At 41.9% G+C, this 16,357-nt stretch overlaps 1 protein-coding gene across 1 annotated transcript in view; it reads right to left on the reverse strand.

The window, feature by feature from the left end:
* Positions 1-16,357, reverse strand: part of tenm1 (teneurin transmembrane protein 1) — a 281,619-nt gene that overhangs the window by 108,765 nt on the left and 156,497 nt on the right. The window contains exons 9-14 of the mRNA XM_007554794.2: positions 12,516-12,617; positions 9,183-9,377; positions 5,228-5,428; positions 2,278-2,463; positions 2,118-2,147; positions 1,046-1,192 (exon numbers count right to left, since the gene is read on the reverse strand). Coding sequence (XP_007554856.1) covers positions 1,046-1,192; positions 2,118-2,147; positions 2,278-2,463; positions 5,228-5,428; positions 9,183-9,377; positions 12,516-12,617 — 861 coding nt within the window. The remainder of the gene's footprint in view (positions 1-1,045; positions 1,193-2,117; positions 2,148-2,277; positions 2,464-5,227; positions 5,429-9,182; positions 9,378-12,515; positions 12,618-16,357) is intronic.

Here is a 16,357-nt window from a genome sequence, read left to right on the forward strand (position 1 = left end):
CCAGTTTACAGTCCGGGTCTCCACGGTTGTAATCCGGAATAAGAAGCCGTGACTCACGTTTCGAGCAGCAGCCATCAACGCTGACACTTTGAAGCGTTGGCTGAGTCAGTCGTGCGGCTTTGGTAAACAATGTGCAAGAAAAAATAAATAAATAAAAAAAGCGGTTACTTTGTAGCTATCAGAAGCCCTGCGCCAACAGAAAAGTGTGTTTGAGGCTTCCTGCTGCTGCGGATTCAAACACCTCTCTCTGCACAAATCTGGAACAAAACAGGAGAAAAAACAAAACAAAACGAAAAAAAAAAAAAAACAACAAGAGCGAGCTTTCCATCCAAAACAAAGACAACCCTACCTTGTTTGCAGTGATGGATTATAGCAGCACCTTAACAACCGTGTGTGCATAATGGATATTTGATGGAGTTTCAAAGCGAACGGGGCAAAGTTGAAAGCGGCGTGATATTGCGCTGCACGGGAACCCGGGTGTGTGTTGGAGACGAGCTGCCGATGGGACCGAAATGGCGAGGAAGTAACTGTAATGAGCACATCTGTGTCTGAAATGTTATTTTCATGCTTTTCTTTCTTCCTTTCTTTTTGAGGAGTGAATAAACAGCTACAGTACATGACTGAGTCGACTCTCAGCTTTTTTTTTTCTTTTTTTAGTTCGGAGGTTTCTTTAAATCAATAAAAAAAAAGCAAATCTTCTGCGTGGGTTTCTGCATTTAGTCTTGAAAAAGTGTCTTTTTATCCTGGCAGGTGGCGCACACACCAAGGTATTTAGCTGTGATTTGAGCGTGCAAGCACAAATACATATTCAACGCGCTGTAATAACGGGCAGCAGGACTCACAGCGGGACCGGGATAACACAGAGAGACGGAGGGGAAGAAACGACGAGGAGGACCGTTTTTAGTGGAGGAGAATGGCGATGAGGATGATTGGAACGGAACGGACAATCTGCCGATGAGACGGGGATGGAAGAGGTAATAGCAGTGGGAAGAAAAAAAAAAAAGAAGAGGAGAGATATAATATGATAGATGATGTAAAATGTCACCTCCGTCATTGTCAGTTCCATCACTGCAGTCAGTTTCCATGACAACGCTGCATCCTGGCCCACTCCATCCAGCCTGGCAGATGCAGCGCCAGCCACTCTGCTCCAGGGTACAGCGTCCGTGACCACTGCATAACCCCGGGCAGCCGTCTAAAAAGACAGATCCCACACACACACACACACACACACACACACAGACAGACATTGTGTTTTTTGCATTTGTAGGTGAACATGTTTCTAAGTCAATTATAATATGTTTCTGAAGATAATCTATTTCAGGAATTCAATTCAATAAGTTACATAAAGACTTGTAAGTAAGAAGTGTTTATCAGGTGAACAGTTTTCAGAAGGTGATTTAATTTCTTAAGGGGAAAAAAAAACAACTATCCAGACCAACCTGATCCTGTGTGGAGCACTAATTGTCTTACTTGTTTAGTCATGAATTCACAGTGATTAGATACATTTTTGTTCAGTTTCGCTCATCACACTCTCAGACCTGCTTACTGCCCGACCTGAAGAACTAAGACACTACTGCAACAGAACCTTCCTGAGAACATTTCATGAGCTAAATGGCCTCAGAAAGCAGAACATCATGTAAGATGGCGAGAAACAAACTCACCGACGTTTTTATGTCATCAGTCTTTGGGACCAACGAGCCACCGATGGAGAAAACACTGAACAGTGATGAACCTTTCTATCAAAATGACCAAGGCCACACCTTTGTTATGTAGCAGAGCAAATTTTTATGATACTTGTGCTAATATATAATACTAAATATGTTTTTTTTATCACTTGCCGTATTGATCATGGACTATAACTTAATTCCAATGTTTGTGACCAATTTTGAGAAAAACTTTGCAGTAAAATCAAAAAACAAATGTGGGGATCTGTTGATTTTGTGTGAATTTGGAGGATCTGTGAAAAACTGGAGAGACTTAATGATGTACTTTGGAGTCTAAAGGACCATATAAAAAGCTACGGCGGGACAGATTTGGCCCCCGGGCCTCGAGTTTGACACGTGTTCTAAAACAAACAAACAAAAAAAACATTAAAGCCTTCAATAAAGTGAAATTACCTTTCACAACGACATCCAGATCGTGAGTAACTGTGGAGCGAAACATGGGAGATTATGTAAAAAAAACATAAACAGCTTCTAAGTTGTCTGACACCTTTCCGTGTCAAACGCCACCAATCGAAACGTAGAGATGACAACCCAAGCGACAAGCGCCGCTCACCGATGTTGCAGTGCTCCCCCTCCCAGCCCGGCTGGCAGATGCAGGTCCCGTCGTGGCACTGGCCGTGCTCCTCGCAGCGCGGGTGGCACGCTCTCTGGTCGCACGCGGCGCCGATCCAGCCCTCCTCGCACTGGCACTGGCCCTCGGAGCAAACGCCGTGGCTGCCACATGGCACCGGGCACAGCTCTGGAGAACAGGTGGGCGGAGATGTATGTGGAGGGAGTGAAGGGGAGGGGGGATAAAAAACAAGAAAAAGAAAGAAAGGAAAAAGCGTGTTAGTGTGAGAGGACGAGAAGAACGAGGAGGGAGAGGAACAGATGGAGGAAACGAGCACTGTAAAGAAAAACAAAGCAGCTAAAACAGACACAGGGGACACGAAGAAGTTTACTAATTTAGAGCTGAAGGTGGGCTTTTGGATATAGGTGAGAGAAAGACGGGGGGAGGGGGGGAGACAGAGGAACGGGAGGCAAAACCTCAGAGTTTTAAAAATGTACTTTCTCACAACACATAATCTCCTCACCTCTAATAGTTCTGCCGCCTTAAGGAGGAAAGGAGTGAATAGACTCATAAGAAAAGCCAAATGATTCGTATTTGCGCTGCGATATTTAAGCCACCGAGACTCCGGTTCAGCTCCATCATTCCTTTCTGACATTTCGATCAGATTTAGTGAGGGTGCGATAATACCCCTTCTTTCGCCACGTTTCTCCGTTCTCTCTCTCCGTCGGATCGCTCTGTTCAGGCTTCCTTCTCTTTTAGCAACATCCCTTAAAATCCCCCCTCACCACCACCTTTCTCCCTCTCTGCAACTCTCACTCTCTCTGCAGAGGAAAAGCCTCATCCATCAGTAAAGAGAGCAAAGTGCTGGAGGCACACAAAACCTACTTATCCAGCTGCAGTAAAAAGAAAAAAAAAAGTTATTTCAATTTAAATATACATAGCATGGAGAGGGAGCTAAAAGTGGGTTCAAGGTTTTTTTTCAGGCTCTCTATTAGAATTACATTAGCTTAGCCACGCCTCAACAAGACCAGAACATGGAATTGCCAGAGCCTTTTGATTAAAAGGCCAGCAGGTAGAGGCAGAGGAGGCTCATATCTCCAATATTCAGCCATGGTCCATCATTATCATGAGCTATATCGCCGTAATACGGGTCTGAGAGCAGCCGCTGCCCCGGGTCGCCTGCAGAGCTTCGGTAAAGGAGCAGCTCCTCCCCCCAAGCCGAATGTTTTAAGTGTGGCGGAAAGAGAGAAAAGCCTGTCTTACAATGGCTTTTCCTCCTCTCTTTTCGCCAATGCTGCAAGGACACTTTGGACAGTGCATTTTCCACCGAGCTGTGTCCGGCACCTTAAAACATGGTGACGCTTGGGACTTGAGTAGCTTTGGCACAATGGCTTCCCTCGCTGCCTGTTTTCCGTATCGTCGTCGTGTGATTACTGCGCATGTAACCGAACGGGGATTTGTGAGAGCAGAGAAAAGTAGCAAAACTGGAAGGAGTCACAAACGAGGATGTATTTTATTATTTACTTTGTTTTGTTTTACATGGCATACATAATTGTGAACATGGATTCTTGCCACAGATTTTCAATTTGATTTAAGTCTGGTCTTTGACTGGGCAATTCTAAAACATGGGTGTGCTTTGATCGAAGCCATTCTGTTTTAGTTATGACTTTATGTTTGTGGTTATTTTCCTGCTGGAAAGTAGAGTTTCAATTTTTTTCAACCCCTAACAGATTTTCTTCCACGACTGTCGTGTATCTAGCTCCATTTTCACATCAACTCTCGTCAGCCTTCCTGTTCCCTCTCTAGAAACGTAACCCAACAACTCAATATTGGCTTGTAGGAGAATGTTTAATTGTCTCTTTGTCTATTACAATCTCCTTATCACTTTTACACAAAGGCTAGATTTGAATCGCTATAAGTTGTTCTGTCAAAGTATTTTCTCACCTGAGCTGTGTGTCTCTGTAGGTCCTACAATGAACCTCTTCATGGTCTCAAGTAACGCTTATTTTAGTAATCGATTAATCAGTTATTCTGACGATTAATTGACTAATCACAGTTTTAAAAAATGGTTGACTTAACAGTTTTTATTTAAGCACATGCACCCTTTTATACAATATCAAAAAGAAGTTAAAAGATGCAAATAAACAGGCAGATGAATTTAATTTTTAAATAATAAAATAAGTAAATCTGAACCGAGTGAAGCTAAAACCTGTTTACAGACAAAGATGTTTTTATCTTAAATCCAACACTAGATCTATGTTTTTCTGCAGTTCTGTCTTAATTACTGCTCTGAATACGTTTGTTTTTTCAGCAATGTGCCTTTTTCTAAGCATGTACACTCCAATTAACAATTAATCAATTACAAAAACCAATTGACGATTATTTAAATTATTCACAATTAGTCAGATTAACCGTTTCAGCTCTGTGGTGTAGATACATAAACAGTAAAGGCATAAAGAGCATCAGGCCTTTAAATGCCATCCCAACGGTTCCTCTGAGTATCTGACAGAGTTTGCAGCAGTGAGCTTTACGTTTTTCCCCTCATTCAGCTGAAGGGGAATGAATGCGTGTCCAAGTGGGTGGTGTCTACATGCTGTAAGTAGGTGGGCATGAGCGTACGGAGGTGTATGACTGTCAATGCAAAGCAAAATGAGTCCTGGTGCATAAGTGTGCTTTGGAACGTTGCAGGCAGAGAGTCATGTGGGGAAATCTCATTTATAAATGGCAACACACACACACACACACACACGTTTTACAAAGTAGCAGCAGTACTTCAATTCCACTAATGTCTCTCATATCCAAAGGGAATATTATCTGCAAAAACTCATCTTTTAAAAGAAAACTAGCAAACTTGTCAAGTATGATTTTAATTTTTTTTCTTTTTTTTGTAACTTATACATATGCAGACTAATTCTGCCCTCTTCTCCCCTCCCGCCCTGCGCCCCCACCTTACCCGTGTAGCAGTCCGGTCCCGTCCAGTTGGGCTGGCAGGCGCAGGTGTCGGACTCCGGCAGATAGGTGCCGTGTCCCGAACACTGTTCCTGACAGGCCGGCAAGGGGTCATCGCAGCTCACTCCGGCCCAACCTGCCGAGCACACGCATTCGCCGCGCACGCACACGCCGTGCCCGCTGCACTGGGGGTCCGCACAGTCCACTGCAGACAGAAGGGAGAGGAGGAACAAATAAATAAAATAAATAAATAAAAGCAAGAGTGAGTCAGAGGTGAAGAGGGGGAGTGACAGGGTGGGTGCGTGGGTGGTGGCGGTGGTGCAGGAGGGTCCGTCTCATTATAATCATCAGTTCACAGAGTATGAAAGCAGCGTTCTTTGCATCCCATCCAGGAGTTAACCACCCTCGCTACAATCCCTGTATCTGTTCCACAACATTACACTTCATAGGACACTTAGAGCTGAGGCTATGATAAGGGCTGAAATGGCTTGCCTGGTGTGTGTGTGTGTGTGTGTCGGGGTGGTCTGTGCTACACTGTGTTAGTGTGTGTAATTACAGCCCTGAGCGCAGAGCCAAAGCTCAGCAGAGTTCGGCTTAACTCTACCCAGCTCGGTTGCTGAAGGTCACACACCTGAGTCGGTGTGTGCAGGACACGGCTTTGAAGGCAGCAGCAAAAAATAAAGAAAAAAGAAAGAAAGAAAGAAAGAGAGGAAGAAAGAAAGAAAAAGAAAAAAAAAGACGGTCGAGACAGCCGGCACGATGGATTCGATCCAAGGTCTCCGTTCTGTTTGTTTGAGTTAATTTACTGAGCTGCTTCATGAGAGATAGAGGCCGTCTGTAATCTCAGTGCCTTACAAACTGTTCATAGGCCTTCAGCGGTTCACATTTCATTAAGTTACAAACAGATTTTAATTTATTTTATGTTAAAGTAACAATAATTCTTGAGCGGAGAGAAGAATATATTTAAATACTTGTATTTTTCTTTCTTTCTTTTCTTTTCTTTTTTTTTTTTTACCAAAGAAAGTCGATCTAAAAAGCCAAGACCGTATTAGTTTAGCCTACTGGTATTGCAGAGTGTTGCACTGTTATTACAGGTGCTAATCTTTTGTAGTATCTCTGTCAGCTTTGCATTTCTAAAAGCTGAATTTAGTGTTAAGATTTCATAGAGAGCATCTCAATGAAATCATTGCTTTTCATGTCTTAACTTCCAGGTTCTCAACTAGACTTCTTCGGTTTGGATTTTTACTGGGCACTTCATGCAAAATCTAAACCGTTCCATAGTGGCTCCAGCCGTATGCTTAGGATCATTGTCCTGCTGGAAAACAAACCTCTGCCTCAGTGTCAAGTTTTTTTCAGCCTAATCTTGCCATTGCAACTGTTCATTCAAATTCAAAAGTCATCATTTGCAAATTTTTCACAGACTTGCAATGTTCAGTCATTGGACGTTTTCCGCACATCTGACCAATCACATTAATGTTTTCTGTATTTCTTTCTTTTCTGACCAGTCACTGCGACTCGGCTTAATTTTGACCAATCCCCAATCCTTCTAATTCAACTTCCTGTTTCACGGCATTTCTTGAAAGCCCAACCTGCTGACTCTAAACGGTAACTTTAGCATGTTGTTGTTCATGTTGACTTCAACTACCAATAAGGAATTCTTATTCTGCACTTTGACAACTCCTCAGGATGCGGTTTTAAGGGCAATATCTTAAGAAGGCACTTAAAAATGTTACTTACACTTTGAATATTGACTAAGTTGAAATCCTGTTTTGTTTTGTTTTTTGTGAAGGTTATGTGCAGCAACTTCAAATTTTTTGAAGACCATGTCTTAAGCAGAACAATTTTATTTTTTTGGCAAATTTGAATGCAACTTTTTGAAAAAGGTCCCGCAAAAATCAGAATTTTAGATCGCAACAGTAGCAAAAAATAAATAAATAAATAAATAAATAAAAAAATAAAACTTCACAACATCCTTCAGCACTTTCTTCAACATCTTCGCTCTGCCTCATTTAATGTTTGCTTGTGGCAAACATTAAATGGAGTTTCTTAAGGCTTTCTTTCAACAAATGGCTTTCTCCCTGCAGGTCTTCCATTAAGGACAAATTTGTGGAGTGCACAACTAATAGTTACCCTCATCAACAGAATCTCCCACCTGTGCTGTGGATCTCTACAGCGTCTTCAAAGTTAACTCGGACCAACAGGATGTTTTCAGACGATGGATTGAATTGAAGAACTTCGAGACGTTCGGAGTCAACCAGTGATTTTGGAAGCTTTAAAAGTGTTTTTTTTCCCCCAACATGTCTATGGGCACACGGAATAAAATAATACATACTCACAGTGTGGTATGGAAAAAAACCAAAAAAAACAAAACAAAACTAATTTCTCATAAGGGCTTTTAAAGATTTATAATTGCTTTGCCGCTTCTAAAAATTGTTTCAACATGTTTCGCCCAGTAGGAAAAGTGGGCCCTTCCTTCACATCTCCCAGCTTCTGCGTTACATCAAGTTGTGACGCTGTCAAGGCAACAGCTTGTGAGTCATTTGCTGATAAATTATATAATGTAATAACTAATTCAAAGAGTTTGCCGGTTTTGATGTGGCACAACAAGAAGTCCTGCTAGAAACAGAGAGAGCCTGTGTTTGTAGTGAAACATTTGGGGCGTGCTCGGCATTCCACAGGCTTGCAGTCGAAAAGAAACTGAATATGAGTTATTTAATAAGCCATGATTGATTGGCATTAAGAATGCTTTGGCACAAAAAGATAAGTAATTGGAAGACGTTATGAAGCTTTAAGTATAATGTCAGTCAGAGACGGTGTCATTGAGTTTAGTTACATTTCAACACTGTATTGCATTTGGTTGTATTAATGTAGGTCTATTTTTGCTTGCAGTGTTAGTGAAGCAGATAATCTGGTTGACATTAAAATAATGCTTAGTTGAAATACAAATTGATGAAGTTTCACCTTAGTCAAGTAAAGTAAATTCAGAAATAAGTTCAGTTTTCCTATATGAGTAAATATGAGAGGTGCAGAAAGACGCCAAGCTGGGATATCGAACCCAGGACTTGGAAGGGATGGAGGAAGCTACGAAAAGTTTCAAACACTAGTCAGTTTTGACCCCAAGACTTTAAGAAAGCTGAACACGGATCCAATTTTTCAGTGTCACAGTGAGTTCACGCTGACATACAATTCAAAAGCGGAATGGCTTCACCAGAACCGAATTTAGTCTCAAAATAAATCTGATAGAAAGTCCGTGAGGTGACCTGAGGATGGCTGTGGTTAAAAGATATTCTCACAATCTGATGGATTTGGAAAACTTTTGCTGGAAAAATGGACAAATAACACTAAGACGAGACATGGGACGCTGATAGGCTGCTACCAAAGAAGACTTGAATGCTAAAATATAAAGACATTTTTCCATTTATTTTATATATTTTCTGGCTATGCACATTTTTAAAAAACTCAGCTGTCATTCTAACCCTTAAAGAGATTAATTTAGCTTCTCTCAGTTTACATTTGGCCCCACTCAGAATAAGTGTGAAATTGACTCAACTTCTCCAAGTTTATTTATCCAAATTTTGTGTCGGAAAGGAGTTTAAAAATTTCTTCTGAGCGTCTGAAGAATTTCACACAAACCTTCTGACTCTGCTAAAGCATATTCACTCCAGTTTTAAGTAGGCCGACTCTGAAATATTAAGTCGCCATTTTTTTTAACACTGTGTGACAAGTACATTCAGCAAATTGGGAGGCAAATTTGGCCTGAATTAATTAAAACCCACAGTACAGTTGTTCAGAGTCGGCAGAACCAGCTGGTACCTGACAGTCACCGCAATGGATCAACGTGAAATTCCTCTCAGCCTCCTAAATCCTGGTAAACATTAAAAATAGCAGTGCCACTCCCTCAGGTGAATGCAAATTGGGTCGAATTAAACGTTTGCCTCATTAGCTTGAAAACGTCTTACCTTGTTCACAGTTGACGCCCTTGTAGGCTGGGCTGCATATGCAAATCCCCTGGATGCAGTTGCCGTGGTTGGAGCAGGTGGGGTCGATGCATTGACCTTCCTCCACGTTACACTCCGCCCCCTTCCACCCTGGCAGGCACACGCACCTTCCCTTCTCGTACATCCCGTTCCCGCTGCACAACACCGGGCACGAATCTGCAACAGAGCAAACCGGGGTTACCCGCAGGGGCTCCGTCGGTTATGCTATTGCTAACCCACGCGCGGTATATTAGCCGCGACACCGCGTTGACCTAGCATGAGTGGGGCTACGCTCTCTATTTCAGATAGTGCAGGGATTCAGCAAATCCTTGAGCAGCCTGTCTTTCCCTCCGTCCGCCTATACACACACACACTCGAGCTTTATCCCTCACGCTGTTTCAATTTACTCAAGCGCCACCTGAGCCTGGCTACCACGGCAACGCAGGAATCGTGGAAAATCCTCCCCGACGTCCCCCGCGCTCATTCTGAACAGGCCGTGAAAACAATCGTGAAAACGGAAGATTAGGGAGGAGAGCATTAGGCGTTTTATAGGACGGGGGTGGAAAAAGGAGAGCTTTCTCCATGCAAAGATGGAGTGGTGTGTGGCTAATGTAATGATGGCCAGCTGGAATAAAGTCCGCCGGCGCTGGAGGACACTGACACTCTTACTACTTTACAAAAATTGTGCAGTTAGTGAATTTTGCAGTAAAGTGAATTTTATTTTATTTTTTGTCATTGGTAGTAAATATATTATAAAAGTAAACATTTGATTTATACTTCATGGCAGTTCATTTCTTAACACCAAATTAATAACCAATAATATTGTTTAGAAAATATAAGCTATTTTGAAATACTCCTTATCTTACAATAACAATATTTGCTGTTATACTGTTGCTAGGAGATGAGCGTGGCACTTCGTAACGAAGTGCCACGAAGTAAACATCTGATTTTTACATTTGCTAAATTTACCAACAGCAAATTTCTTGAATCTATGCAGATAAGCATTATTTCAAAAGAGCTTACGTTTTATAAACAATAATGCTAGTTATTAATTTGGTGTTAAGAGATAAGCTTTTTTTCTGGTAGTGACTGCCACGAAATGCAAATCAGTTTTTTATTTTTATATTTACCACCAATGAAAAAAAAACATTTTCACTTTTCTGACAAATTCACTAACTGCACAATTTTTGTTAAATAGCAACAGTCACTGCTCAGGACTTCAGATGTAAAAAGAGGGGCATCCAAACCATCGTTTTTTTCTCTTTTTCTGGGGATCATTTGTAATTAATAGCCTGTGCATTCTTCCTCAGGAGCGCGTTATATATGTTTCTTTGATCCTTTGTTAAATCTCAGCCTCCACTGGGTCATAAATCCAGGCCTTGCTTTTTTTATTTTATTTTATTTTTTTTACAACCCCTGCTCAAAACCCGGTTTCTCGGCTTTCGAGCAGAGAACTGTACACTGTAGCACAAACAAATGAGCCAAGACGAGAGTCGGGGAATGAATAAATTATGAGCGTAAATAAATCATGGAAAGTGATAATCATATCACCTGTTTGTGCGCTGCGAGACAGACAACCAGGATAATTTAGCATGAGACAGAATGTCCCAGAGAGGGAAAAGTGGAAAGATAAAACAACAAAAAGCTGGGAAGACAGAGACAACAAGATAGAGAATGGAGGAAGGAGGTGTTAGCAGTATGAAGAAAATGACAACAAAAAAAAAACACCTCCGAAAACCACAGCGTAGCTCTGGCATGTGACTATCCCACATACAGTAAGCGTTCTATTAATAGCTGTCATTCAAATAGAGGCCCAGGCTCAAATGACCGATAGTGGTATCTGTAGCGGGCAGAAACAAACCGAGGTTGGCCGGCGGTAAAGGCCAGATGATGAAATGATGATTACTGTAAGTGCAATGCATCTTGCAGATATTTCCCACCAAAGTTGGGGGAACCACAGGGTATTTAGAAGTATTTTAAAGTTGAATCTCTCTGCTTGAGAAACAGCAGGGTCCAAGCAGAAAAGCAGATGGTAAATGAGGTACTAACAGCAGATTCAAAAGTAGAAACCAGCGCCACTGCAGTACGCCCGTAACGGTTCGAGGGCGATTGGTTTACACCGAGCAGAACGAACTTCCCGGCTCTTTCTTTAATCCGAGTGCTGGGTTTTATGCCGACAGGAATGCTGTTGGGGAGCTTTTCAGAGGAGTTATGCAATCTGGTAGCATGAGGTGTTTTGGGTCATTACAATGCCGTGAAAGATCTTGTCAAAGGGAAGTATGTTTTATAAAGCTGTTAGCATGGGAATTAAAGTTTAGATTAAAGGCTCAAGCCCGACCCGAACCCAAGACAAAATTTAGACAGGGTCAAGCCAGAATTATTTACTTGATGACCAGGCCGGGGTCAGGCTTCAAGTCTGAAAACCAAATGAGAATGCAGGATGTAAAGTTCTGTTAATCTACTGATTATAGCCTAAATAGTGGAGTAGATAGTTTAACCTGTTGAGGAAATAAACAGAGCCAGTAGAGTGTGGAAGTTCATTAGACCATAACAAGCACAGGGCACTCCATCCATGCTGCGCTTCTACCAATCACACATCCCAGATGATTTGCGCTTTGCTCACCCTGTGGCTACAACAAGCGACAAAATAGAGCTGGAAGACGTTAGACAAAAGCTAAAAACAGGAGAAGTTACACTGCATGCTTAAACAATCCAAACACATAAGCAGTAAAATCTTTATTAAAATAACATAGGCTTGGGCCTATGCTATTAGTTAATCAGTCGGACTCGGGTTGGGTTGAATTTTGTAGGCCCGACCTGAACTTTAATGTGTCTCGTGAAGAAAGTCTTTTACATGCCTGTGTATGTTCTCAGTAATCCATTGTTGTTTACGACAACAGGCTTAAAGGGAAAAGTCTGATTGCCTTCAATTGAAGCCTGTTGAGGTAAAGGCTTTAACACATTTTTTTTTGTAATGCAAATTCAACCTTGTTGTTTTTAATTTATGTAGCAAAAAAAAAAAAAAAAAGAAAACAACCAAAGCATTTATTTACCCACAAGGTTTTAAAGTGAACTAGCAGACGACTTATCACATAAATAATAGTATAATAAATCATAATCCCTGCTCATCCTTGGGTAACAAAAATAGTCCCTTGGAGTGCATTTGATTCTTTCTTGTTGAATAATAGATGTTTTGGAAACAACCGGGGCTCTCATGAAACGAGGAAAACAAAGAACAGAATGGACAGGCGGAAGCACCTGAGCTTGCTTTTGTCCGAGCTCCGCTGGCCGCCTTCACCGGTCGATGCCTCTTACCTTTGGCGCAGTCGGGGCCCAAGAACCCAGCGAAGCAGTGACAGTGTCCAGCCACGCACTCTCCGTTCCCGTTGCAGTCCGTGGAGCAGCCATCCATGGAATCTGCACGGCCACACACAAACACACATGCGGACGCCGTCAGAAATCGACCGGAGAAAAAGGGCAAAAATTGCACATGTGACTGCATAAGCTGGCATGGCTCTCATGGTTTATTGAATGAAAAGATCTGATAAGCAATGGATGGCTCCCCAGACACAGGGCTTGTATTAGATTAGTCTGATCCAGCTGCTATCGCTCTCTGGGGAGCGGCCAAGCACTCACTTACACTCAGTACCACTAAGCACATTAAACTGCATTACAGGTTGGAAAAGCACCGCACGCAAATTTACAAACATCAAGACCTAATCAACGGGCCGTTTACGGGCGTGCAGTTTAAAACGAGGCTGAACAAAATGGGAAAAATAAATTAAAAAATCCAGCGTCGCCAGTGCAGGAGCAACGGGTGATGCTGCTGCTGTCGCCGCAGTAGTGGCGGCGGCAGCATCGGCGGCGGCAGCCGCTCCCTGGGCCTGCTGGAGATCAATGTGCTGCTTGTTTCCACTAGTGTTTCGTCTCATCTGCTGGGCGTGAGTTTCATCATATCTTTCTGTGGGCTATACGTGTTTCATCACACTCCTCAATCGAACTTGAATTAACCGCCCCTTTCTTCTGCCGTTCCTGTGTTCTCCCATTGATACGTCCATCATGTCAGACTGCGTTCTCTGGGAACCGGCAGTGCTGCAAAGATGGATAAAGAGGTGGGAGTGGGGCGGAGGAGGGTGGGGGGGGTTGAGCCCTTTTATGCTTTTGGAGCGTTATATAAGCCTGCTGAGCTCTGTCAGCTCCAGCTCCAGATGCAGGATTTTTTATTTTTTTTCCCCTTCGGTGGAGAAGCTCCCCAGAAGGCTTGCCGAGTTGGAGGATTTGAACTTTTTCTGCTGGTTGTCATGGCTTTGGCAAGCTCTATCTAAGCTAGATAGAGTAATTAAAACGGGTGTCAGGGATGTCATCTCTCTTATTCGACCCCCGTGTCGTCCCGCTCGCTCGGGCTCCTGTGAACCGGGGTTGGCGACTCAAACCGCCGTAGTCCCCGCTGGCTCGCCCGCTTTCTTTGCGGGGTGGTGGCGGGGGGTAATGACAAATCCTTTCGGCGCACGCGCACGTGTGCGTTTACAAACACACGCGAGTTACTACTCCAGGCGCGTGTGACACATGCTAATGAGACAGGCCCCAGTAGCCCGGCAGCGCGGCGTTATCCTCCAGAGCGGCGCATCGCTGCAGAAACCAAAGTCATTTTCACCTCCATCACCTGTCATTGTCAGGCTGATGGAGAGAAGGAGTGCCAATCATCTGTTCTGCCACACAGTCTGGAGGACTCACATTTGTTTCTGGGACTCTGACTCTTTCTCTTTCAGAAAAAAAAATATATATACTATATTCGAATATTCCAATATTGCATTTGGCACCTGACACATACAATGAGTAAAAAAACAAAAAAAAAAACTTATCTGCAAGGTCAGAGAGTTCCTTTTAATCCATCTGAGACAAGCAGCGCCGTGAGGTGAGGGGTTATAATAATGATATAAGCTCTGTATCTTTCAGGTCAGTGTCCTGACCATAAAAAAAAATTAAAAAATGAAAAAACTCTCCAGGCAATTAAGAGCTAATATATGAAAAGCCGTGTCTCTGTATGTTGCCGTGCAGTGTGTGAGGCAGTGTGTGCTTTCACAGAACATCAACTCTGTTCTTTCCACTGACTAAACGCGCTCCAGTTAGAAATCACTCATGCCATAAGTTATTCAAGTTAAACGCCGTTATAAAATGGGTGCTTCCAGCCAAGGGACCTGATTGGTCAAATAAGCATTCCAATTGTACTTCATGAGCCTGTAAAGTTTCAGCCATGCTTTATGACCCTTAGGGCTTTATGAATTTATGAAACAGTGAATGCGCTGCCAAGCTAACTAGAAATATCAAGGAGTGCTGATGATCTTTTTTTTCCCTCTCTCTCTTTTTTTGTTTATCATGTATTTTGCTGAAGGCTCCAGCTGGTTCACATCATGTCAGACATCTGCTTAAGAGATTTGTTGTGTTTTGTTGCTGTAGACGATGTGAAGAAGCTGGACGAGGTGAGTAGTTTTAGGCAAATTAATCAGGATGCGGAAAACAGAACTCTGTGTAGATTTGGAGAGAACGTGGCGAGATTGCAGAAATCGTCGCGCTTTCGCAGTTTACTTTCAAATGTCAGCAGGCGCTTTAGTGGAAAGCAATTCCTCCATTTATGGTCAAAAATATGTTTGGAAATATCATTTACAACATAATCTTCAAATTTGCAACCAGGAGATATTTTATTTAATTTCTGTTTTTTTTTTGTTGTTGTTGTTTTTTTTTACATGTCCAGTTTTCTTATTCTGGATGAACACTTCAGTTGTCACTGCAAGAAATAAAAACCTTTAAACAACCTTAAAAGATATATTAAATATCCACTTGTTGTCCCTGTTTATGCACCAGCTAGCTGTAGGTACAGCATATGCATCTGTGACAGGAAGGTAGAAAAGTGTAATCCGTAATGAAGGGTGAAGTTTAGCACCTTTTACTGGATGTACAGTGATGCAGGGAATAAGTTGTTACCAGAGAGAAGTCCGCGAGATTGCAGAAATCATTAAGCCAAAGTTTTTTCATGTCTTGCCTCCAAATGTCAGAAGCAAAGGCAGGAGGAAATGAGGCATTAGTAGCAGGAGTTACTGTCGTTATGGTCAAAAATATGTCAGGGAAATGTCATCAATAATTAAATTGATGACATTTTCACCAAATGTCCAAATCCATGAACCTTTTATTCTTTTTTTACAGGATAAGATTTTTTCCCCCCTTTCCAAAGTATTAGCAACATACTTTTCGCTGCTGTTGTAGCTTGTTAGAGGAAATAAGTCACTAAATTGGGTGGTAAATAACACTGAAGTGACTTCTAAAAGAGAACTGAGTTGGGTCATCGTTGAATAAAACAATTCAAGCTTTACGTAAAAGGACAAAACATCTTTTACTTACCATTTTTGACCACTTTCCATTCACTAAGGGAAAATATTCTTCCTCTGCTTAACTTTAGCTGCACTAAGGTCCTTGAATCAACACTACTGCCCCCTATGTGTAAAGAAAAAAAAAACGACTTGCAACAGTGACCCAAATCCACTAGACAAGTTGGAGCCTTTTTCAAATTCATAACTTCAGTTTCTTGCTTAGGATTATCGGAGAGTCTCAACATTACACTCAGTTGTTTTCTTCAGAATCAAATCTTTTCACTCGCAGAACTTTTACCTGTTAATACAGCAGCTAGCTTTTAAAGCTAACCACTAAGAGAAGTTAGACCATCCTGAGCACCAGTGAATGGAAACGAGCATCATCAATCATCATTTGTTTTGTTTTGGTTTTTTTCTTCTGTTTTTTTTTTTTTTTCCTGGAAAATTCAGTATTTTCTCATATGACTGTGAAAGCAAATCTACAGAGAAAGAGCTGAGTATGCAGTATTCACACATCAGCATATTTGACGGCATCTGAACGGCATCATTTATTCAGCTCTGTTTTATTTACATAAAGAGAAAAAGAGAGAAAAAAAATGAACAGTAACGCTGACAATTTTCTGTCCTGCGCCGCAGCCTTGAGTCAAATAAAAGCAAATTCTATTGAAGTGAGATGGGCCATGCGATAAAGGGCAGCCACCAGCTCGTGTTGTTTATATATATATATATATATATATATATACATACATACATACATACATACATACATACATACATACATACATACATACA

The sequence above is a fragment of the Poecilia formosa genome, unplaced genomic scaffold, assembly GCF_000485575.1.
Source record: "Poecilia formosa unplaced genomic scaffold, Poecilia_formosa-5.1.2 Scaffold66, whole genome shotgun sequence".
Taxonomy (NCBI): Eukaryota; Metazoa; Chordata; class Actinopteri; order Cyprinodontiformes; family Poeciliidae; genus Poecilia; species Poecilia formosa.